Here is a 25,307-nt window from a genome sequence, read left to right as displayed (position 1 = left end):
TAAAGAAAGCTGCCCAAAGAATGGACTTATGAAACCAGGGTTAAAATCCAACCTTGGGTGCAATCTGAGTGAGCCAATACAGAGTGGACTCAGTTTTCCACTTGTAAACGGGAAAACTTAAAATGGCCAGTGTGGTGAGAAAACAATTGCAAAACACTCTAAAAGTGGAACAAAAATGAAATGCCAAATGGACAAGTGTGCATAATAAAACAAAAAATATAAATAAATAATAAATTTCAGATCTGTTTCCTGGGAGTGACAGGAGTGCGAACACAGCAGCCACGGGGGGATATAGAGGTCAGAGCAGATAGCAGAATAGCAATGAAAGATCAGCATTAATAGATGGATTTGACCTAAGTAGGAAGAATGATTGACATGCAGGTTTGTATGACAAGGGCAAGGATGTATGGATATGGGAAATAATAGACAGCAATTGCCAAAGTGATAGACAGCAGAGGGCACAGGAATGTCAGAAACATCCAGGGATTAAATTGAACCATAGGCCACAGACTGGGTCAGCAAGGCTATAGAAGAGCCTGGATGTATCCACTCACCCATGAGGCCTGGAGTTTGCTTATCTGCTGAAGAAATTGAAAACTAGACAACATTGGCCTTCATTTATCATAAAGTTTATAGCTCTCATGGTTGCTCAGAAATTATGAAAGCTAGAGTGGTGGAATGCAGGACTAGGAATGGGGAGAACCAGGTCCCAACTTCCACTCATCTGTTTTCCTGGTTGGCTTTCGAACATTAGAAGCAAGAAACTGGCTAGGAAGCTGGCTAAGCCTGTGGACAACAAGGAACCAAAGGTTTGCTAAAGGGAAAACAGGAGATTGCAAAGAAGCTGAATGAATTACTTGTATCTGTCTTCAGCACAGAAGATGTAGGGCAGATCCCTGTTCCTTAACTAACTTTCTTGGGAACAGAGTCTGAGGAACTAAGGCAAAGAACGGTGACAAGACACAGTTCTAGGACTTATTGACAAAACAAAAGCTGACAAGTTACTGGGTTTGGATAGCATCCACCCAAGAGTTCTTTAAGAATCCAAATTCAAAGCTGCTGAGCTTCTAACAAAAACAAATGTAGCTTGTCTCTAAGATCAGTCAACATAGCTGAGGACTGGAAAGTGATCAATGCAGCATCAATTTTTAAAAAAATATATCCAGGAGGATTTGGAAATCACAGGCTGATTAGCTTAAGTTCTGTTCTGGGAAAACAGGTGGAAAGCTTTGTTAAAGATAAAATTACAAAGCATCTAGAAGAACAAGTCTTGCTGAAGAAAAACCAAAATGGCTTCCACAGATGTAAGTCTTTTCCAACTAATCTTTTAGAGTTCTTTGGGAGAGTCAACAAACATATAGATAGGGATGATCCACTAGATATTGTGTACCAGGGCTTTTAAAAAGATTCCACCAAAGATTCCTGAGTAAGCTTAGTGGTTGTGGGGTAAGAGGGTTTGGTTGCTCAAGCCTAGTCTTTGAGATGGACTAACGTTATATATTTAAATGACGAGGCATAAATAAATAAAAAAGAAGGGCAAGGAAATCATGTGGGCAGGTCACTCACCGTTCTTGTCAGCTCGTCGAAAAACCTGAAAAGACAAAAATCACATTCAGCAACACAAACTTGGGTGGGAAATTCTTTTTGCACATGTGTGTCTATAAAAATTAGTAACTCCTTCAACCAGCTCAATCCATATGCCAAGCCCTAGTGAATTAAGCTCTAGTTACCAGGTATCTCCAGAGATCAGCTTCTTTCTTGGTTTGTCACTGTAAAATACAGCAGGAAATGAGTGAAGTGCCCCAGAAAGAGGCAGATTCCTCTTCCATTGGTTCATTTGCACCAGTGTACACAGGGGGCAAAGAGGGGCAAAATCCCATTGTGTGCAAGCAAAAATCATTGAGCTGACAGGATGAGAGAAATGGATGTTGCAATCTCTCATACTGATAATGGGCTTCTCACTATAAAGCAATACCAGATTGTTGCACTTGCAATACTACACACCCGCACCCCATTAGGTTTAGTTGAAAATATTTAGGTTTGATACTTGTTATTTAGCTGTGATTCCTGCATTGCAGGGACCTGGACTAGATGGCCCTTTGCGTCCCTTCCAGCTCTGCAATTATACAATTCTGTGATTCTATGATATGATTTCCCTTCTGTATTATTGCAGTTCAGGACTGGGCTAATTTGACCATAGATGGGAGTTCCGCTGTCAGTACAGACTGAGTCCACCCACTCTCCCACAGATATTGCGATGATAGACAGTTACACTACCACAAATGTGGAACATGGCTCAGAAGGGCAAGTGCACTGTGTGTGCTGTGGTGAAGCATGTGGAGGATTTAATTTCATTGGAAGTAGCAGATTAGCAGGAGTAAAGGAACAGGGAACAAAGCCAGAACTAATGGGCAACATTTATAGGCACCGGAGTTCCACATGTTCATCCAAGTTACTGCATCAATAACTGAGCTGTGGGGTATCATCACTGATGTTATTTCAGCACCAATATATCCACTGTTTTGTTGCTGGGCATTCCTATGTCACACTGATTGTTTCTACTTAAACGGGGTGGGGGTGGGGGCGGCTCTGCCATGGGACAGTTCATCTTACAAGACCACAAAAATATGGCCTGGTGGCTAGAGGGATGGTTGGGAAAGAGTTTATAGTTGCAAATTCAGAGAGCTGTTTCTAGCCTTTACCGTATTTTTTGCTCTATAAGACTCACTTTTTCCCTCCTAAAAAGTAAGAGGAAATGTGTGTGCGTCTTATGGAGCGAATGCAGGCTGCATAGCTATCCCAGAAGCAAGAACAGCAAGAGGGATTGCTGCTTTCACTGCACAGCGATTCCTCTTGCTGTTCTGGCTTCTGAGATTCAGAATATTTTTTTTCTTGTTTTCCTCCTCCAAAAACTAGGTGCGTCTTGTGGTCTGGTGCGTCTTATAGAGCGAAAAATACGGGTGCTTTTCAAGGCCCCGACGGAGGCTTGCCTGTGCTTTAGCATAAGGCATTCAGGAGCATCCTTTCGCTCCTTTACACTTTATAGGTAAGAGCGCACAAGGGAGCCTCACAAAAAAAGAAAAACCTAGACTTCATCTCTGCTACATTACAGCTCATGTCTTTAAATTTTCAGCAGCTTTAAACAAAAGAGGATTCAGCTTAAAATACACCCGAACAAAACTTTTAAGTGCATTGCCTTTTTCTGTCAAAGGGGAACACATCCCTGAATCTGACAGCAGGAAAGAAACAAGATTCCCCCATACATAAATGCCTTTAACAGGAAAATCGTCCTATAGCATCTTAGAGACTAATGGGCATACAGTTTTAAAGACTACAACTGACTTCATCAGAAACAAAAGTGATACCCTCATTTGGTAGGTAGGCATCAATAGATATATAGACACACACTTTGTTCAGTTATGATTTTTTCATGTTATATTATTGTAATCGGTAATGGCTGCCGGGGCAGCACAGGTTGGACTGTGTTCCTGTCCTGGCTTCACTGTGCATCACTGCTGGGAAATGGACAAGGTGGTGGGTAGTTTGGCATGGTGCGGGCACAGTATCAGGAACATTGGGTTGGCTCCGCAGCTGCGACACACCAAGCATCCCACTGCTGGTAGTGTTGTGAAGAACAGAAAGCAACACCTGTACCATCAAACGCGACTGATTGCAATGATCTGGTTGGTTAAACAATAAAATAACATTCTCGTAATACTGCCCCTTCTCACCCTTTGCACCTGTACCTGCCTCCTAGAACATCTGTACGATGCCACCACTCTTGCTTAGTTCAGACCCTTCTGGCCTCAACACAGAATAGGCTGAATGTTCTAAACTCACATCCAATTCATCCTTTCCTCAGTCTTCAACTTTATTCATAACTTTAATACAATTTAAGCAGCGGAGAAGCTGTAAATGCAGTCAATCAAGTTGCAGAAGGAGGATTGAATCTGGTAGAGATTTCAAAAAAAAAAAATAAAAAAAAAATGGAATGGACTGAGTGAAAAGACCTTCAGCCTGCAATGCAAGGTTACACGGGAATTCTTAAAATGTGGATGGGGGGGAGGACATGCACAGGGTGCCCACCTCCAACATCCTCATGTATAATAATAATAATTTGTTATTTACACCCCGCCCATCTGGCTGGGTTTCCCCAGCCACTCTGGGCAGCTTCCAACAAAATATTTAAAATACATTAAAACATCAGTCATTAAAAACTTCCCTAAATAGGGCTGCCTTCAGATGTCTTCCCAAAGTCAGCTAGTTGTTTATTTCCTTGACACCTTGACAACTGATGGGAGGGCGTTCCACAGGGCAGGTGCCACAACCGAGAAGGCCCTCTGCCTGGTTCCCTGTAACCTCACATCTCGCAGGGAGGGAACCACCAGAAGGCCCTCAGAGCTGGATCTCAGTGTCCAGGCTGAACGATGGGGGTGGAGACACTCCTTCAGGTATACTGGGTTCAGGCTGTTTAGGGCTTTAAAGGTCAGCACCAACACTTTGAATTGTGCTTGGAAATGTACTGGTAGCCAGTGTATGCCACTCCCCCACCCTGAGCAGTCTCCAAATGATCCGTGTTCAGTGGGGAAGGTTTGCAGGGGTCTATTATTCACACTCACTTGTTTTAGCTATGCAGCAGAGTCCAATTATATATAAGAACAGAATAACTAATTCACAACAGCAGTCACTGGAGATATTATATATTTCTATTAGCAGTCACTTTCAGGTCCTATATCTGGAGAAGGGATGTGGGTGATGCTGTGGTCTCTACTGAGCCTCTTGGGCTTGCTGATCGGAAGGTCGGCAGTTCGAATCCCTGCGATGGGGTGAGCTCCCATTGCTCTGTCCTAGCTTTTGCCAAACAAGCAGTTAGAAAGCATATCAGTGCAAGTAGGTAAATAAGTACCGCTGTGGCGGGAAGGTAAACAGCATTTCTGTGCGCTCTGGTTACCGTCACGGTGTTCCATTGTGCCAGAAGCAGTTTAGTCATGCTGGCCACATGACACAGAAAGCTGTCTGTGGACAAACGCCAGCTCCCTTGGCCTGAAGTGAGATGAGCACCACACCCCATAGTTGCCTTTGACTGGACCTAACCATCCAGGGGTTATTTACCTTACCTGACCTTATATCTGGTGACTCATTAAGTTGCAAACGTGAAAACGGGGAGGTGGAAGAATCTCTGGAGTCTTCCCAAATTCTTCTTTCCATGCCTCTTCATCACAATTTCACATCTAATGTTTCACTTTCTGCTGGGGGAGATGGTAGGAAGAGCCAGACCACCAGCATAGGCTGCTACTGAGACAGTAAATTAAAATCCACTCTTCTACAGCACCTCATATAAATCTATCCTGCTGAGACAAGCTCCCTCTCATTAGCTGCTCTCATTCCCCACTTGCGAGGTCATACTAATATTTGAATTTGTCCCAGTTGCCAGAAGTATCTTCACGAAATTGTTTTTAAAATGATAAAAGCATTCAATACAGGAAGCCAATTTTCTGGGGAAATGAGGATCATGGAAGAATCCAGTTCTACATTTTGTGTGTGATACATGCTGCAATCTATAATGATCTCTTTTATGACTGTCAGAAGAATGTGAATCATTAGAAGCAGGAATTTAAAAATAATTTGGTGGCTGGCTCTCCTCCCTCACTCTCACATCTTCAAAGCGGATGGACCATACTACCCTTATCTCTCCACTTGCTGGTATGGACTGATATAATCAGGACACACTTGGCTTTCTTCAGTTGCACTGAAAAGATAGTAATGTATCATGCTCATTTGTAAAAAGCTGACACAGACACTGCAGTATTATAATGGACAAAGCTTCCAGGTTGCTTTTTTGCTGGTGTGCATTCAAGAGACTCAGTTTGCTGCACTGATGGACTTGTAGCCTACAGAGTCATGGCTGTTCAGGGATGACTCACAAGAGCTGCCGTGGGGGTGTTCTGTAGCAGATCACCAGATAAGTGGTCTTCTCTTCTCTTCATTTATTATTTTTATTTCTTTATTACCCTTAAAAAAAATGTAGTGGATGCAAGTGGTTTTATCCTCAAAATGCTTTTGTTTCCTTCCTATGCTAGAACTTTTGTTAGGATCTTGACACTCATGAAGCGCTCCATTTCAAATGCCTTCTGATTGGTTTATTTAATTCAGAGTTAAAGACTTTTCCAGTCCAAGGAACAACTCAGCACAACCTTTGAAGCTGCTGCAGGAAAATAAATCTGTTCTCATCTTGCCAGTGTTAGGTAATGGCTTCCTGGGGGAGACAACCAGCAATGCTATCTTAGCACAAAAATATCAGTCTGCATTCTCAAAGAGTCCATTAGCCAGATTTAAGAGAGTTTTGCATCTAAATAAGGAAACTTTTTTATCCACTAGGGATCTTTCTAAGTTTTAGAAGAAAACATTCCCCATGCAAAATGAATTTCTCAGTGGGTTTGCTTCCTTGAGTGTTTATTTCTTAATGATTTGCTCTCAATATCTAAGGGATATGCTGTACAACTGCCTGGACCTACATGCCCTATGTGTGCAGGATTGAAATTTCCCTGTGGAGATCTATGAGAGTTGGGGTGTGCCAAGTAGAGTCACTATCCTTCTCCCCCCTTTTTAAGAGTGGATGCCCAAGTTTGGTTAGTGTGGGTTACTATATCTACCATTCTACATGGTACCCAGCCATCTTTCCCTAACTTATACAAGTTAAATTTCTTGCATTTGGGGGCAAAGGCTGAGGAAGATGGAAAGGTAAAGGTAAAGGGACCCCTGACCATTAGGTCCAGTCGTGACCGACTCTGGGGTTGCGGTGCTCATCTCGCTTTACTGGCCGAGGGAGCCGGTGTACAGCTTCCGGGTCATGTGGCCAGCATGACTAAGCCGCTTCTGGTGAACCAGAGCAGCGCATGGAAACGCCGTTTACCTTCCCGCTGGAGCAGTACCTATTTATCTACTTGCACTTTGATGTGCTTTTGAACTGCTACTTTGGCAGAAGCAGAGACCGAGCAACGGGAGCTCACCCCGTCGCGGGGATTCGAACCGCTGACCTTCTGATCAGCAAGTCCTAGGCTCTGTGGTTTAACCCACAGTGCCACTAATACACATACACTGCTATGTACATTAATCAATATTAACATGCCATGTAGTGCACACTCCAGTGAGTGGTAGAAACCCTGATTTGCAATCCTCAGTAACCAATCCCCTGTTTTGCTAGGTAAGGCTGGGAGAGTGTCCTCTCTGAACCCCTGAAGAGCCACTGCCAATCAGGGTCAAGAATACTGGGCTATATAGACCAGCTTCACCAGTTCCTATGACAATGACATCCCTCCCACCCAACCCCAGCAGCATCTCTGTATAAAAAAGAAAAAAAAACTATTAAAAAAGAGAGAGCACATAGGTTAGGTTACTGCTGAGAAAATTTATACAGCAAAGAGCAGATGGACCGTTTTCATCATATGCGATGAGAAGTGTGTGTGGAGCTTCCGCATCATTCCTTGGTACAAGAATAGCAGAGTGACACGCTGGTCGCATTTTCATTTGTGTTAGAGGGTATGTGACAAGTGTAAGAGGGAGGCATGTACCTTTTGGTGCCCAAGTGACAAGTGAGCGTGGGTGGTAGATTGCAGTTCAATTATAGGAACCTTGAAGTGCGGGGTGGTGTGTGCGTGCATGCACATGGTCAGGGCTGGCCTTGCCATTAGGCAGGGTGAGGTGACTGCTTCAGGCAGCTGATTTTGAGTGTCACGAAGCAGCAGCAAACTTTTAATTGTTTAATTTATTATTATTAAATGTTTCAGCCAGGGAAAAGGAGAGGCGCTTGTGGGATTTTCTGGCATAAGTTTATCTGGCCTTCGATACCATGCATCTTGTTGGGGGGGGGTGCATTTTCTGCTCTGGCTCAGACAGCAGAATACCTTGGGCTGGCCAAGCTCAGAAGCTACATTATGAACAAATAACAACTCTACAAGCGGAGGCTAGTAGCAGCCCACTGATAGGTGTCTCCTTCTCTTCCCCTGCTTCCTTGCAATGAAAACAACAGTAACAAACTCCTTTCCACCAAGCCCTTTCTTTCTCAGGTTCATTTCTTCTCCACTGCTCAACAAAGCCCCAGATCTGCTGATCTCTGGATATTTGCAAGATTGGTTTTTCACCAGTAATTATTACTCAGCACATTCCATTACCTAGTAGTGCATTTTGCAGCGGTTTGTGTGTTGGTGTTTAAATGAGAAACACAAAGTTTCAGGACATTGCTCAGAGAGGCAACAACTGTTCATTACTGAAAGCGATATGAACGTCTTGAGCCTGAGGTGAATCAAAAGTGTAGCTTTAATGTTGAGAAATATGGTCGGGAAACAGGGGGTAAGCGAATGGCACAAGAACACAGCACACAGCCACCCTGTCCCCATGTTTGATCTTTTCAAAGCTCCCTTTCTCCTTTTGTGAAGAATCACGCAAAGAACTTCATGGGACATCAGCTACTAAGACGTGCTTAGCAAGGAGGGGGTGCTAATAAGTGGGTCACTGCAGTTTCTGCAGTTTTTGAGGTTTTAATGAGGTATGGATTGGTTGGGGATTCTTCAGTTACAGTTTTTTGGTGTATGAAAGTCTCTCCCCAGCCCCTTTTAGTTTAATACTTTCCCTCCTCTGTTATGTTTTTAGTCGTGATCTGATCATTGTTGCATATATCTGCTCACTTAAAGCTCCTGTGATTTTAAAACTCTTAAATTCATTAGATAGTGCAGTCATTGAACAATTAACAAAGCCCATCCTGGATCATACAATTATTTTTTTTTAAGCAGAGATTCATAGCTGGAAACACTTTTATTGGGGAGCGGCAGTGCTCACCTGAGCCATGTTATTGCTTAATGGGAGGCAGAGGGAGAGGACAAGGTGGTGGTCAGATCATTGCGTAGCAAATGGTGGGAGCATTGGATTGGCATTTGCACTAACCTTGCCACCGCCTTCCTCCTTCCCCTCCCAATCCCAGTAAGTAGCAGCAATGCATTAACTCCAAAGAAGAATGCTTCAAGAGGGGTGTTATGGCATGACTGCAATCAGGTGGTCAGGTGAGTCCTGTTAGCCCCATCATGACATCCACAAGTGGACAAAGGTAGATATCACTGAGTGATGCCAAAGATAAAGAAGCTAATGCATTGCGCTGGAAAGAACATTGCCAGCATCTCCTTAACCACAACTCCCCCATAGCTGCCGAGGTCCTCTCACAAATTCTGCAAAAACAAATCAGAGATGAGCTTGCAGTATCGCTAAATCTGGGAGAGTTGTGTACAGCTATTAACCCACTGAAAAACAACAAAGCCAGCGGACCTGATGGGATACCTGCCAAAGTCTTCAAAGTGGGTGGAATTGAACTTACACAACAACTTCACAAGATCATTGGGGAAAAATCTGGGAGAGAGAGGAGATCCCAGCAGACTTTAGGGGTGCCAAAATTATGAATCTCTTTTTTAAAAGGTGATAGAATGGATTGCAGAAACTATAGATGCATCTCTATTCTTGCAAGGATCTTAACAAACTGTCTTCTAACTATATCCGAGGCTACCCTTCTTGAATCCCAAAATGGTTTTCAACCTTCTAGGGGGACACTGGACATGATTTTCACAGCTTCAAGAAAAATGCAGAAAGCAAAACCAACCTGTATGAATGACATTTATTGACCTGATTAAGGCCTTTGACACTGTAAATCATAATGCCCTGTGGACTGTCCTTCTGAAAATCGGCTGCCCAGATAAATTTGTGAATATCATTCAGCTCTTCCATGATACTATGACAGCAACAATCGCAGATAACAGTGGCTCTCAAAGTGAACGATTCACAGTGGGATCAGGTGTTAAACAGGGTTGTGTTATCACCCCAACTCTATTTATTATTTTCATTAGATATCATATATTGAACAGATGGAAAGCTCTTTCATCTGAGTAGACTGAAAGCAAAGAGTGAAGTTACCATAACTTCTGTCATAGAGCTTCAGTATGCTGATGACAACGTAGTGTCAGAGGATGACCTCCAAACCATCCTAAATATCTTTGCAGAAGCTTATGAAAAGCTTGGCCTATTGCTCAACATACAACAAGGACAAAACCACCCCTCTGCAGCACCACAAATCCAATTCAATGCTGTAACGTTGGAAAGTGTCAATCACTTCTCCTACCTGGGCAATTATCTTTCCACAAGGGCCAACATTGATGCTGAAATCCAGCATCACCTGAGCGCTGCAAGTAAAGCTTTCTCCCAATTGAAGTGTAGAGTGTTTAAGGTGAGGACCGGGACGTTCAAGGGAAACCAAAATTTTTGTTTACAAAGCTATTGTACTACCAACTTTACTGTACGCTTGTGAAACATGGACCACGTATAAACACCATCTCCAACTCATTGAAATATTCCATCAGTGGTGTCTCTGAAAAATTCTACATATTACTTGAGAAGACAGGCAAACTAATGCCACTGTACTGGAAGAAGCAAAGATCACCAGTGTCGAAGCAATGATTCTTCAACATCAGCTTCATTGGACTGGTCATGTTGTTCGGATGCCTGATTATCGTATTCCAAAGCAACTACTCTATTCCGAACTTAAACATGGAAAGCATAATGCTGGTGGTCAGCAAAAGAGGTTTAAAGACTCTCTCAAGGCAAATAAAAAAAAATGTAGGATAAACACTGACAATTGGGAAACACTGGCCTGCAAGAGCTCCAGTTGGAGAACAGCCTTTACCATAGGTGTCATGGACTTTGAAGATGCTTGAACTCAGGACAAAAGGGAGAGATGAGCAAAGAGGAAGGCACATTTGGCAAACCCTCACCATGATCAACTCCTGCCCAGAAACCTATGTCCCCAATGTGGAAGGTCGTGTGGATCCAGAATTGCCCTCCACAGTCACTTATGGACTCACTGTTACTGTGTTCATGGAAGACAAGCTTACTCAGCTATGAGTGATCGCCAAAGAAGAAATAAGGTTGTTCAGAACCCACCTCTGAAATACCTGCCCCCTCCCTCCCAAGGAAGCTTGCTTGCCGCCAGCTCAGTTGCCTTTGGGGCACAAAGTAAATACCTTTTTTAATTTTTCCAGGACTGTTGAAATTGCTTTTATCCTGCTGCTATCCTACTTTTTTATTGCTTTTGCAATTTTAATTTGTTTCAAATTAGTTTCAACTATTTGCAGTTGTGCTAAAATGTGAGCCGGCCTGGGAATAGAAATACTGAAAGACAGGTTACAAATCTTTTAAATAAATTAGTGGACGATACAAGTCTACAATTTTCTCAGCACCATCATTAGATTCAGCAATTTATTTTTGCTCTTTCATTGTTGTATATCTTTCTCCGACATTGCGCTTCAATTGCCCTGCTGTTAATGCTGTTTGGTTAAAACTTTTCCCCTGTCAGTTTCTAGATTTAAGACTTACATTGTTCTAATAGGAAATGGGTTTAAAACAAACAAACAAACAAAACTAAACCAAACCAAACCACCTTGGGAGTCACTATAATTGTCATTCACTCATTTAGGCTGCAATCCTATGCCTACTTCTTGACAGTAAACCCCTCTGAAATCAACAGAAGTTACTTCTGAGTAGCTATGCATGAGATTGCACAATTAGGACACAATCCTAACCTCCTCCCACTGCCACCAGAGCTTTGTGGAGTGGCGGGGCCACTGTGGCATCTGCAGGGCATCCATGGCAGAAGGTGAGGGAGGCAAAGTGACTGGGCCCAATCTGGGTTTAATCACTGACACAGCTATCAGGCCTGAATCAGGTCCAATGACTTCACAAAATGATAGCAAGAATGGCTCAGGATCCAGCAGACCCCATGCCAATTCAGCCATGTCACCCCTTCCCCACCTTCATCCGTCTGTATTTGGGCAGCTGGCAGGGGGCTGTGCTAGGCCTTGTGTTGTCTCTGGCAGTCGCAAGGCCTGGAGCGGCCTTCCAGGGGCTGTGCTAGGTGATTTTGGATTGTGTCCAGCGGCCACCAGGCCTGGCGTGGCCTTCCCATGGCTGCTCAGCCTCACGTTGCCTGGAGAAGCATCATCTTGTAGCACCCTGCTTGTGGTTAATGCTTAGCTGGAATGAAATATTCAACGCAGCAATAGAGAAATTAAAATAATAATTTATTTGTCAGACAAATAAATATGAGGCACAGTGGTATATGGTTACCAAGCTCTGGCCTGGCCTCTTGCCATTCTGGCCAGCACTTATATTTCCTTAATCCAGCCCCCTTGCTCCTCCTGTGGCTGCCTCTGTCCAATCAGCCTGGTTGAAATTCCTATTGGCTGTTTGCTAGAACCAATCACAAAAGATACACCCATTTCCTCTTGCCCTTTTATGGGAATCAAAAAGCTATATATTCTTCTATCTATAAATGACAAATAAGTAGTAATATATCTTACATGTGTCTCAACAAGGAATCTTTAATTACCAGCTCACCTCTTGCCCTCCTTGCCCTATTGCCTTCCAAAACAGATGGTTAATCTTGAATTTTTATCTTAAGCATATGTCAAGGATTTTGAGTTCACATCAACATTGAGAGATCTCCTTCATTTGAAGGTTTCTAAACAAAAGGCCTGACAACCATATATCAGGAGTGCTCGATGGCGTCTTCTGTCTGGCAGGAGGCTGGTGGCTGATGGCCCCTGTGATCTCTTCCAACTATATGAAATAAGAATCTAGCATTTCTTAAATCCTTTGCATAATTATATTTAAACTAATATATTTAATACATAAATAACCTTTTAAAAGGAAAAGAAATCTTAAAAGGATCTTAGTTTAAGAAAGAAACAGCTTTAGAAAAGACTTCCCAAAAATGTTCTCTTTCTGACAGCCAGACCAGTTGCTTTTTCACTGCTCTTGACCTTTTTAACCTTAGGAAGAAGATATGGCTCATTTTACTATTTATCCACCCTTAATTTGTAGGGTCAGTGTAACCTTGGCTCTCAGCCTGTAATTCCCTTTTTACGACTTTGAGAATTGTTTTCTGCTATAAATCAGGGGGCCCCCTTGTCCAGGAGAATAAACATTTTGCCAAGGTTCTTAGGCAGCTGGTCTTCTGCCTGGCATAAAACATTTGAAAATCTTTAAGCTCATTTTAAAATACAAGCCCTGATTAAACATATAAGCTTTAATAAAAATGCAAGCTTATGATTAGATGCCTCAATCTCTTAAGCAGAAGGCCAAATATGGCAAAGGTAAGAGAGGGGAGGGAAGAGGGGGTGAGCAGGCAGGTGAGGAAGGGATCAGCAGCAGGGAGGGGGCGAATGACTGAGATGCGGGATGGGGTATGTGTGCGCCCTGAATTTTTCTCACATAATGTTTGCAGGTATGTCATTTTCATTTTTAATTACGATTATTAAATATTTCAATACACAGTTTGTCTTTTACTGCACACACTATTACGACTAGTTTTCTCTGCCCCCCCCCCTCCAGCCCACCTACAAATATGTCCTCTTTTTTGCTGTTCGGAATATGGCAACCCTATTTCTGGTAGTTATAAACTTCTGTCCCCAGAGGGGTGGGGGTGAGGGTCTTGCATTTTGCTTCTCACTATAGTTATTGAATTTTTTTATATTTTTTAAAGTACGGTATTCACAGAATATCTTCTGCAAAGCATATCTTCACTACAGATTTAAAAACTGGTCTTTAACTATGAAGTTAATTTCATCTAATGAAAGCCTGTGAATGTTAGTTCAGTTGTAGAGATTGGTGGGAGAGGAATCTCTAAATACGAATTCTCAGCATTTTACCAAACTAGAATTCCCAGAGTTATTTGCTGGCCAGCTGAAAACAATTTGTTACATAACATGGATAATATGCCTTTGCAGTGCAATCTGATGAACCCAGAAATAAGCCCCTACTGAGTTCAATGGAACTTAACAGTGCAATCTTAATCATGCATACTCTGAAGTCCTATTTAATAGGGCTTACTGCAAGGTAATGTGGGTTAGGATCTCAGCCTTCCTTCCTAGTAAGTGTGCATAGGACTGCAGCTTCTGTGAATGCTTTTAAGAGGACCGTTATCTGATGAGGATTTGCTTTCCCTTGACTCTGGAACTTTCACAAGCTCAAAAGTGACCCAGACTTCGGTGCAATTCTCTTCAGTCTCTCAAATAACTCTCCTAGCACAAAAGTTCATTGCCCGAATGGTGATTCAACTTCCTTTGCAGGTAGCCGAATATGTAATAATGAATGCAAAAAAGGAGTGTTTCATGCACTGAATTTGTTTTCTTCCTGTGTACAATTACTGCTCATCAGTTGTTTTTCTGCAAGAGCAGCTGTTGGCAGGGCAATAATAGTATCTTGCAGTGTGTTGGCATTTCATATTCCCTGTGTGGGTACAGGGAGGTTGCAGACCGCAGGTGGGATGTATTATCCCTCATTTGCTAATATAAAACCCCTGTCTATTGTACACTGCCTGACTAGGCTGAAGTGTCCAAGAGCAACACATACACACAAAAAAGGAAGCACTTACAGCTGTACATGGCAGAGAGATGGCATTTCCTTACAAACTCCCAATTGTCCTTTACATTCGCAGCACGCATCCTCTTATTAAATATGAATTGGCCTGACAGCTGCTCTTCCTTTTGATTCACAATCTTTGAAATAGCAAGGCTACTAGTCAAGGTTGCTGTGCTAAGAGCCTGAGCAACTTGTAGGAAAAGACCCTCTGACCTACTTGCGCTGTAAATTCTTGAGGAAGCACCATCTGTCAAGGTAGGACAGACTGTTTGGTGGTTCCAGGGCTGTGAAGCAGGAAACATTGCCCAGTAAAGACTCTGCTCTACCACCTCTCCCATCCTGCTTGGCTAAATGAATTGCAGATTTAGGACGCAGCTACATGTATGGAAGTGAGAGCTGGAGCAGAAAGAAAGCTGATTGCTGAAGAATCAATGCTTTTGAATTATAGTGCTGAAGGAGACTCTTGAGAGTCCCATGGACTGCAAGAAGATCAAACGTATCCATTCTTAAGGAAATCAGCCCTGAGTGCTCACTGGAAGAACAGATCGTGAAGCTGAGGCTCCAATACATTGGCCACCTCATGAGAAGAGAAGACTCCCTGGAAAAGACCCTGATGTTGGGAAAGATGGAGGGCACAAGGAGACAACAGAGGACGAGATGGTTGGACAGTGTTCTTGAAGCTACCAGCATGAGTCTGACCAAATTGCGGGAGGCAGTGGAAGACAGGAGTGCCTGGCATGCTCTGGTCCATGAGGTCACGAAGAGTCGGACACAATTAAACGACTAAACAACAACATTTGTAAAGAAAAAGCGTTGTACAGTCAAACCTCGGAAGTTGAACGTAATCCGTTCCGGAAGACAGTTCGACTTCTGAAATGTTCAACAACCAGAAACTGAAAGCTGAAGCCTCAGTACAATAGAGAAACTCGAAATGGAAGTCACGTAGTATGTTTGGCTTCTGAAAATTGTTTGAAAACCGCAATAGTTACTTCTGGGTTTTTGGTGTTCAGGAGCTGAAACGTTCCAAAACAGAGGCATTTGGGAACCGAGGTTTGACTGTATATATGTTATAACACTGTGACACCAGATGGCACCTGTCTTTCGCCAACATGATTTCCCATAATAAAGTTTACAATGTGTTTAACTGAAACAGTTTTTTGATGTGTCTAGATCTAGCCTTAGTCTCAAAGCTCCCCAGTGCCATTCAAACCATGAGACCTAGTGGATGAATGTAGTTACTTGCTCAACCTCATAAATCTATGAGAGATGCATTGTGCACGGCTGTGAGTGGTAGAAGTCGTGGTGGACTGTAGCATTGTCAAATTTTGGAAAAGACACATTTTCTGATTCTGTGCCAAGTGTTTGGAGTACTGCATGTATCAGACTATTGGGAAAAAGTTCCCCTTCTCATTTGCCTCTCATTTTTTACCGTTTAGCCTCTGACTAATTTCCAGTTGTGTTAGACTGGGTGACACAAGGAGAAAAAGAAAAGTTCAACAAGAAGGAAGCTGTCATGGCTTGAGTTAATGCAAGCATAAATTTCGACGTGTGAAATGATAACCTGCCATCCTATCTTATCTAGATTCCTTAGAACGAAGAATGCTAATAATAGCAATCTCAATTAGTACTATCTTGATGCCTAAGAATGGACAACTGAATGACAGCTACAATCCTCTCTACAGCAGCCAGTGTTAGCCCCCTGGCTACACAATTAAATATTTGCACATAGTTGCAATATACTGTATTAGCTTACCGTGTGATGATAAGAGCCAAGATTTTGCAGTAGCTTCTTTTAAAAAAGCAACAAGTTGCTAAATGTATTTCCTAAAAATTAACTTTTCCATTTTCTGGGCCAGCCAATCAAAGCCTTGGACTACTCTTGTTCGATCACCAGGTTGGGGGAGGGCCTGGGAATTCAGTCTGGTTCATATTTTGGAGTAAGCCTACCTAATCTGCACTTCCCAAAATAATATGCTGACTGAAACATAGCTATCCTTCAATTTTTTTCCTTCTGCATATTTTGAGCTGCATCTTGTCAGTCAAATAATGCGCGTCAAAATGTGTATGTTAAAAGTGTGCATAAAAAGACATAGTAGTGAAAATGCAAAAGTGCAATATATTAGGAGAAATTGCTTGCAAAAATGTGTATGTTAAGGCAATGCTGCACACACAAAAAATGTATTTTTTGGAGAAATTCATATTAAAATGCTGACAACTTTTATTTTACTAATAGAAGAGGCAAATTCATTTCACACAGAAAATTGTTTAATGATGTTCAGTGCCTTCAAACACAGCTATGGAAGGGGGCTATTTTGAACATAGGAGTAGCAAGGGGTGCTTAATCTTTCCGCTACCTGCTAGATATCTGCTCCATTTTTTTTTTAAAAAAATAGTTTTTATTAAAGATTTTCTTGGTTTACAAAAGTACATGCATTGTCTCTTTTTCAGGTTGTGATTTCTGCTCCATGTTGACCCAAAAGCTGTTTTTCGGGATTCAAATCCCCCTTACAGGATTTCCAAGCAAGCAGTGCTTCTGGAATGGGGACAATTTCAAGCACAAAAACAGGAGGCGGGGAAAGGGTTATTCACCCCTCAGCTTCTCTAGTCAAAATAGCCCCCTCACACAAGTAGCAATATACTGACAAGGTGAAGAAAAGCAGCTGCGGGAGGGGGCTATTTCGAGCTGAGAAGCAACAGGGGGAAGAGGTGAATAACCCTTTGTCCTCCTACTGCTTTTGGATTTGTCCCTAAGACCTAGAATTTCCATTCTGACAGTGTTCATTCACTTGCCGACCGGTTAAGAAAACAGGCCCTGCCAAAATGCCCTTGGAAATTATTTGAAAAGTGCTGCTTCCCTGTCTAAGTTGGGTCAAATATTCTCATCTCATAGCTCCCTCCTGCTATTTCCCTTCCCAAGAAGCCAATGTGTCTCAGGGATGATGAGCTGGATTCTATTCAGCTCCCTTCATCGTCAGTGCAGCTGTTCAAAAGGCAGAATTATTGGTACAGATAATGGTGGATGAGTCAGTGAGAACCCAGCATGACTCTCTGTTCCTAGGCTCAGTTTGCCAAGTTAACAGCCAGAGAAAATCTTTAAGCTGTGCCCTGGGACAACACCATACAGAAAAGGCCTATGAGTGTGAGACACAGCACAGCAGAGGCTTGCAATATAAAAGATAAAAACTGCATATGTGGATATCATCCATTCATGTACTTTTAAAAACGGAAAAGATGCACATCTTTATTTAATTGTTTTAAAATTAAATCCTCATCACAAGCCCTTTTCAAAGTGTTTTTTTTTAAAGTTCAATGAATGTGCATTGGGGGGTGAATGGGGCACCAGTTCCATCCCACCCCAGCATTATTTTTGGAATGCCGCTGTGATTTATCCTCATGACCCTGGCACTCACTTTGTCATCTTTGAACTCTGAAGGAGGGACGTTGTTGGAAGTAGGTCTTGCTAAAATAAACAAACGTGCACATAAATACACGGGGAAAGGCACAAGGCACCTGGATCTCATTTTTCTTTCTACAAAACACCTTATGGATCTACAGTTTCTGCATGCATATTTTCCAGGTGTCATAAATTATCTTGGACACAAGCTGCAGAACATCTAGTAATTTGAGAATCCCTTTTAAGAATTTGGCCTACAGTATGCTATTACCCTAATGAGTTTCTGGCTGAGCAGAAGTGGGAATATTTTCCAAAGCCAGATCTCATATAGGGTTGACATTTGGCTTGTTTTAAGCAAAGCTGCCCAGCTTTTCTATCACCTGGCTAAGTTTTTATTTCCCAAGCTAATGTGATATCTAAATGAAAGTCAAACACATCCAGAGAAGCAGTGGGTGGTATCCAACTAAGTTTTACTCTGTGTAGCCCCAGTAAAATTAATGGACCCAAGTTAGTCATGTTCATTATTTTCAATAGGTTTTCTCTGAGTAGGACTGGCACTGGATTAAACCAAAACCACATTTCTAGGCTGAAAGGAGTCACTGTAACCTTAGAGGCAAGACTATGCTCATTCTTTGATAAAAGAAGCAAATGAATGTAAATAATACTCTAAGAGAAACTGAATTATGAAACCTGTATCAATTAATATATTTATATCAAATAACTAGCTATTGATGAGCTAGGCATTGTCCAGAACGTTCTAATCCTTTTTGCAGGTGGAAAGTTGATATTTTTTAGGATGCTGCATTCTGGGCAATTTCTCTGCCTGCATAGCATAATCGCACATTGTGCACATTAGAGCTCTTTATACAGAAACCTTTCTCCTGCCCCCATTTTCTTTCTCACCTTCTACAGGGCAACCCTTCACATAAAACTGCCAGCACATTTGCAAAGCTAAGCAGGGTCCGGTATGGTTTCAAATTGGATGGGGAGGACCATGTGTGGAGATTCATGCATTGCATGGGGTTGGAATAGATGACCCTCGGCATCCCTTCTAACTCTAAAATTCCATAATTTTACATTCATTCCATACTCTGTTGCTGCAAGCTCCTGCTTTGCATTATCATTTTGAGTCTTTTTAGCTCAAATGTACCGAACACTTTTTTTAAAAAAAGAAAACCCTGAAAGCATTCAAAGACAGCAGCAGAAATATTCCATCTGTTGGCACCTTTCACATTTTTCTTGTAAAAGCGCAGGTTTCTTAGAACTACAAAGCAAACACTGGGGCCATCGAAAAAGGCTGACCTTAAAATGTAGCAATGATCAGAACAGCAATTCGATAAAGACAGAGCCTTACACCTGCACATTTGTTCTCTTTGCCTCTATGGCGCAGAGTACTAACAAAATCACCCTGAGCAGAGTGAACACAGTAAGGCAGAAACAAAAGGATTCATGCTGAGCACATTGGGACAGATATTCCCAAGGGCTCATTCACACCATGCTAGGTTAATGAGGTGGCAGAATTTCAAAATACAACAGCATCTTAGATATGCATGGGAAACCCAGGGTTTGTTTATTTCTTTGGCATCAGGTTTTTAATGGCATTATGCTAGCTGTTTGGAAACTATTTTGTTGCATAAAAGGAAGACGTTCAGCTTTCTTGTTAACAAAAAGAGCAGAAGCCAACCCAAACCTCTCTCGCCACCAAAGGAACACATGCAAATAGTAAAGAGAACCTGCACAAGCGACGCTGACACAAAACCCCACACGTACATTAAGTAAAATAAAAACATCGCCACCCACCATGGCCCCTTCCACCTCTTCCCCCCCTTTCTTCCTAATGTAACACTAATGTCTCAACAAACGAAGCTGACCTGTAGAAAATGTAACTTGAAAAAAGAGACATTGCACATACTTTTGTAAACCAAGAAACGTTTAATAAAAAAAATAAGTTAAAACAAAACAAAAAGAGCAGAACACATTTACAATGGCATTTAGCATTCACAGAATGTTTTTTTTCCTAGGTGCTCAAAGTGCTCATCATATATTGTCTCTGTAACCCTTTCGACACCCCTGCAAAATAGGCCAGCGTTGTTATCCACCCCATATTGCAGAAAGAGTGGGTGGAAGGTTTGAGGCCAAAGGCCGTGCAATAAGTTCATGGCTGAGTTGAGAGTTTGGGCAAATCCTTGGGAGAGCATAGCTTTGTGAGGCTGTGAAAATAGTAACAGGTGTGTGGGGGGGGCGACCTGTTCCATTTCGCAGCCTGGGGCAAAATGAGAAGGTGTCATCCCAGGACACCACCACCACCACCAAAGCCTCACTTTCCAGGGTCAGCTCTGGAGAAGTGGGGAGAAGCAGCGGCAGCGACAAGATCTCCTCACTTCTCCAGCAATCGTGGCAGGGCTGGGTAGGGTGCACGTGGAGGAACTGCATGCACAAGACCATAAGATCCTGCTAGATAAGGCCAATGAGCCATCTAGTCCACCATCCTGTTCTCATATAGCCAACCAGATGTTTGTGGGAAGCACACAAGCAAGCCCTGAGAGCTCTGCCTATATGTAACTCCCAGGAACTGCCTCTGAATACTGCATGTGACTAAATGGGCTAGGAGAGAAAGGGCAGAGCACTCCACCCCTCCTCTGCATGCGGTATAAACAGGGTCCCTACAGGACACTTTGCTTGCTATTCTCTTGGTTTCGTGCTTATATTACACTGGTCCTTAAAGTCCTACATTGGCTCCCAGTACATTTCCGAGCACAATTTGAAGTGTTGGCGCTGACCTTTAAAGCCCTAAATGGCCTCGGCCCATTATACCTGAAGGAGCGTCTCCACCCCCATTGTTCAGCCTGGAGACTGAGGTCCAACTCTGAGGGCCTTCTGGTGGTTCCCTCCCTGCGAGAAGTGAGGTTACAGAGAACCAGGCAGAGGGCCTTCTCAGTTGTGGCACCCACCCTGTGGAACGCCCTCCCATCAAATGTCAAGGAAATAAACAACTAGCTGACATCTGAAGGCAGCCCTGTTTAGGGAAGCTTTTAATATTTGATGAATTATTATTTTTAATATTTTGCTGGAAGCCACCTATTATTATTATTATTATTATTATTATTATTATTATTATTATTATTATTATTAAAAAGTTTATTCCCTCACCTGGGCAAGGACCTGTGGTATAGAGGTAAATTCTTACCACATTAGAAACCAATTGGACTGCTAGAAGAGGAATAATGTACTCCATCCTTTCTCTGGTATGTAGCTTCCAGCATACTAGTGATTTTATTTTTATTTTATGTTTTGCAGCCTAGTAACTTCTGTGGACTATTTACCAGGATACTTTAATAGCTATGAAGAAGAGAGGACCTTTGACAGGTGTGGTTTTTCCTGACATTGTACCATGATGGTAGAATTTTCACCTGTCTGGGGGCAGGGGGGGGGAATCCTCCTGCAAAATGGGGCTCTGAGCCATATTCAGTCTGGCATCCCATTCTGACCCACCTAGATTGCAAAACTGGCACAAAGAAGACCAGGATGCATTTTACACTCCGATAATGGTGGAGCTACAAGCACAATGTAGATCAGGTTTAAATAATACAGACACCTCTGCCTTTGTCCCCTGGCAACCCTGCTACCTCTTCTAAACCTTCCTGCTGCTTAGTAGTAACACCTGCTGCCAGCAATAAGGCTGTTTTTGTTTGCTATATATAATGTTCTCTACAAAGCAGCACAGATGCATCAAGGGATGACAGGCAGATGCTTCTGGGCATAAGGAGCATCTTGTCCACAATTACGGGAAAGCGCAGAGGAAGTTACCATGGAAGTGGCAAGGTCAAGTAGGATCAGGAAGGTAGCAACCACTAAGGAAAAAGTCCAAGGTACAGTGGTGCCTCACAAGACGAAAAGAATCCGTTCCGCGAGTCTCTTCGTCTAGCGGTTTTTTCGTCTTGCGGAGCAAGCCCATTGACGGCTTAGCGGATTAGCACTATTAGCACTATTAGCGGCTTTTAGCGGCTTATCGGCTTATCGGATAAGCAGATAAGCGGCTTAGCGGCTTTGAAAAGGGGGGGGGGAGGAAAAAAACCCCGCAGGAACTCGCAAGACATTTTCGTCTTGTGAAGCAAGCCCATAGGAAATTCTTTTTGCGAAGCGCCTCCAAAACGGAAAAGCCTTTCGTCTAGTGGGTTTTCCGTCTTGCGAGGCATTCGTCTTGCGGGGCACCACTGTACATTATCTTAAAAGTGAGTCACTCTGTATATTTCATCACCTGCCCCTAGGACTGTTGGCTGCAACCTTGAATGAGCTCTTGCACCTTTAACTATTGCATAGAAGAGAGAAATTTGCAGTGTGTTGCCCCACAACCCCATGGAGAAGTGCAATGATAAAAGAATCCATACCTGATGAGATTGTCTCTCTTTTACGCGGTTCTTAAAGAAATGACCACTCCCCACCTAAAACGGGGGGCGCCCTTTGCGTGGACGCGTGCAGCCCCTAGATCTGGAGTGGCTCCAACAGCATAGGCTTGGCTTTGCCTTCCCTCAGGTGGGATACCTGGAGGTCTCCGCCTACCTCAGTCAGTTGTCCAATCCCACCTGGGGGAAGCGTTGCCAAGGAGACCAGGCCAGGTAGGGGAGGGATTACCTGCCCACACAATAGAGGGAGGATCTTACCTGGGAATCCTCACTTGGCTCCAGAGCTTCTCCCACCCTACCCACCCTCAGTTAATGTCTTAATTTGCAGGTTAACTTTTCTTCACAGGTTTTGCAGGTTAACTTTTCTTCACAGGTATGTGGGCGTTGTTAAAGGGCCGGAAAGGAATTTCCCTGCATTGGCAGGTTTTGCCTTTCCCGTAGCAAAACGTCACAACTTTGGCGGTATCAGGCCTTGGGCGGAATCCTTTAGTCCATATTCCTCTTTGCGGCGGCGATACCAGGGTTCCCCGTTAAAGGGGTTTCTGAAGGGAGGCTTTGACCGTACACCGAAAGGTCATCATTGCTCTCCCCTGCAGTGGCAGCATAACGGGGGCGGCTATCTCTGCTTGAACATATGTTCTCCAGAGCCGGCCCATCCCCCCCCCCACACACACACTGGATAACCCTGATGCTCCCTAGGTCCCCGGGACTGGGGAGGGAGAACGCCCAATGCCTGAGCCAAGGTCTACCCACATTTGAAATTTAATAAAGTTGTGGCCAATTTAATCCCATAGCACGTTGTCTTGAGTCGTTATTCCACATGACGGGGGGGGGGGGGGACCGCGCAGGATCTGGGGACTCCACCTGTCCATGCAACAGGCTCCTCAGGATTATGAGCTGGCAACTTTTCTTAGCTCAGTAAATGACAAACAGAGCTAAGAGATGATGGACCAAGCTGTCATCTGCACCCTGTTGACATTTTATTAGCAGCTACTTTCAGTTTACCCCTTGGACTCTACAATAAAATTATTATTATTATTATTATTAATCAGAAGTAGAGTACAGGTGGGATGAGACAGGCATGGCATTGACACCTGAAAGTCTAGAGTTTGTAAACGACTTAAGACAGAGCATTTGATGTGTAAGACAGATTTAGATAAGACCCAGCTAGGTGCAAAAAGTATTTAACTTTGCACCTAGGATTTCTGGAGCAAAGAAACCATAATGGCTGTTCCCCACATTTCTTTGTTTCCCCCCCAAAATAAAATGTAGCAGTTACTCAGATCTGTCTCCAGGACTAAGAGGAACACACAGATCCATCGTGAGGCAGTGGGAGGAAATAATGAGAAACTTGGTAGTCTTTATATTACCAAAGCTGTAGATTAATTTTATATGGTGTCCTAGTTAAAAGAGTGAACAGTGGTGTGATCTAGTGTCAAGTTATGTTAAGAAGAGTAAGGTACTGCAAATTCTCGATTTTCTCACCGATTTGCTGCTTTGGACAAGATTTTCCCCATGCTCTACAACCATCTAGATGTCTTAAGATCACATTCCTGTCTTCTTATCCATTGACAACAAGACCATCAACACTATTGATCACACAGAAAGTCATGGCTTTCTCTTTGACTTTCCTCCCCTCCTTTGTACCCTCCCCCCCCCCCCCCCTTGTCCATTATCAAATCATATTGCTCTCTATTACAAAAATACAGGCTTCCTCTTTGTCCCTTCAGATAAAACTTTGGCAAATGCCCTGATTGACTACTGCAATCTTATTGTCCCTAGTCTTCCAGTGTGTCATTTTCATTCATGTACATCCATTCCTCACATTACCTGTTTTGTGCTTACACACCATAAGCGGTGATCTCTCTTTTGTTTGTTTCTTTTGGAATTTTAGACCTTGTTTGTCAATCAAATTATTTACCATGGCAGCTTGCAAGTAACAGATAATAAACACCCCCCCCCCCAAATCACACACAGATAGACACACCTCTTAGTCTCCTGGCTATACAGTGTTCTAACAATGATTTCATAAATATATAGAATCGTAAATTCTATAAAGGTACCCTGGAAGCCATCTAGTCCACCCCCTGCAGTGCAGCAATAATTTGCATCATTCAAATAGACCAGGGTATATGTAAATACGTTAGCATCTAAACTATGAAAGGAGCAGCAATCCTGACTTTGTGTTAGTCCCTTGGCTGTAGTACTAAACTTGGAGACCTGACTTATTTGCATGCATTGTTGGCCATATGTGTTGAGCCTTGCAAAGGAACTATACAATAAACATTCTCATTTCTGCCACACTTACAGAGCTCTTTACACATCAACATCTTCATCTCTGCCTTGTCAAACATATGTGCACACGTGTGCAATGACCGCTCCCCACTTAAAACGGGGGGGCGCCCTTTGCGTGGACGCGTGCAGCCCTGGATCTGGAGTGGCCCCATCAGCATAGGCTTTGCCTTCCCTCAGGTGGGATACCTGGAGGTCCCCGCCTACCCCAGTGAGTTGTCCAATCCCACCTGGGGGAAGCGTTGCCAGGGAAACCAGGCCAGGTAGGGGGAGGGATTACCTGCCCACACAATAGAGGGTGGATCTTAATTGGTAATCCTCACTTGGCTCCAGAGTGTTGAGCCTTGCAAAGGAACTATACAATAAACATTCTCATTTCTGCCACACTTACAGAGCTCTTTACACATCAACATCTTCATCTCTGCCTTGTCAAACATATGTGCACACGTGTGCAAATGTGTCATATACCCATACAGAACATATGTACACACACACACAAAAAAAAAAAACCTTAGTCCAAAATGGTGGCTTTACTTTCCTAGAATGTCTTAACTCCTCAAATAGCAAATATAATTTGCATTATGGCAGGGAAGTTAGCCAAAATCCAAGATGTTCGGCACTAATTAGCAAGATAATTCTGTAGACTGATTAATTGCTACAAAGTAGAGTGCTTTCATTGTACAAGCTTCATTAACTATGTCTGAACCAAGCTGATGGGCTGTGGTGCAATCTAATGGCTCTGAGTATTTATTCTTCCTGTCAAA

The 25,307-nt window shown here is 43.0% G+C and overlaps 1 protein-coding gene across 1 annotated transcript in view; it reads right to left on the bottom strand.

Moving 5' to 3' along the window:
• Positions 1–25,307, bottom strand: part of NECAB3 (N-terminal EF-hand calcium binding protein 3) — an 83,212-nt gene that overhangs the window by 51,635 nt on the left and 6,270 nt on the right. Inside the window, exon 2 of the mRNA XM_079979793.1 lies at positions 1,567–1,591. Coding sequence (XP_079835919.1) covers positions 1,567–1,591 — 25 coding nt within the window. The remainder of the gene's footprint in view (positions 1–1,566; positions 1,592–25,307) is intronic.

The sequence above is a fragment of the Podarcis cretensis genome (assembly GCF_951804945.1).
Source record: "Podarcis cretensis genome assembly, chromosome: 6".
NCBI lineage: Eukaryota > Metazoa > Chordata > Lepidosauria > Squamata > Lacertidae > Podarcis > Podarcis cretensis.
Note: the sequence above shows the minus strand (reverse complement) of the source record. Positions and strands in the feature narration are given on the sequence as shown.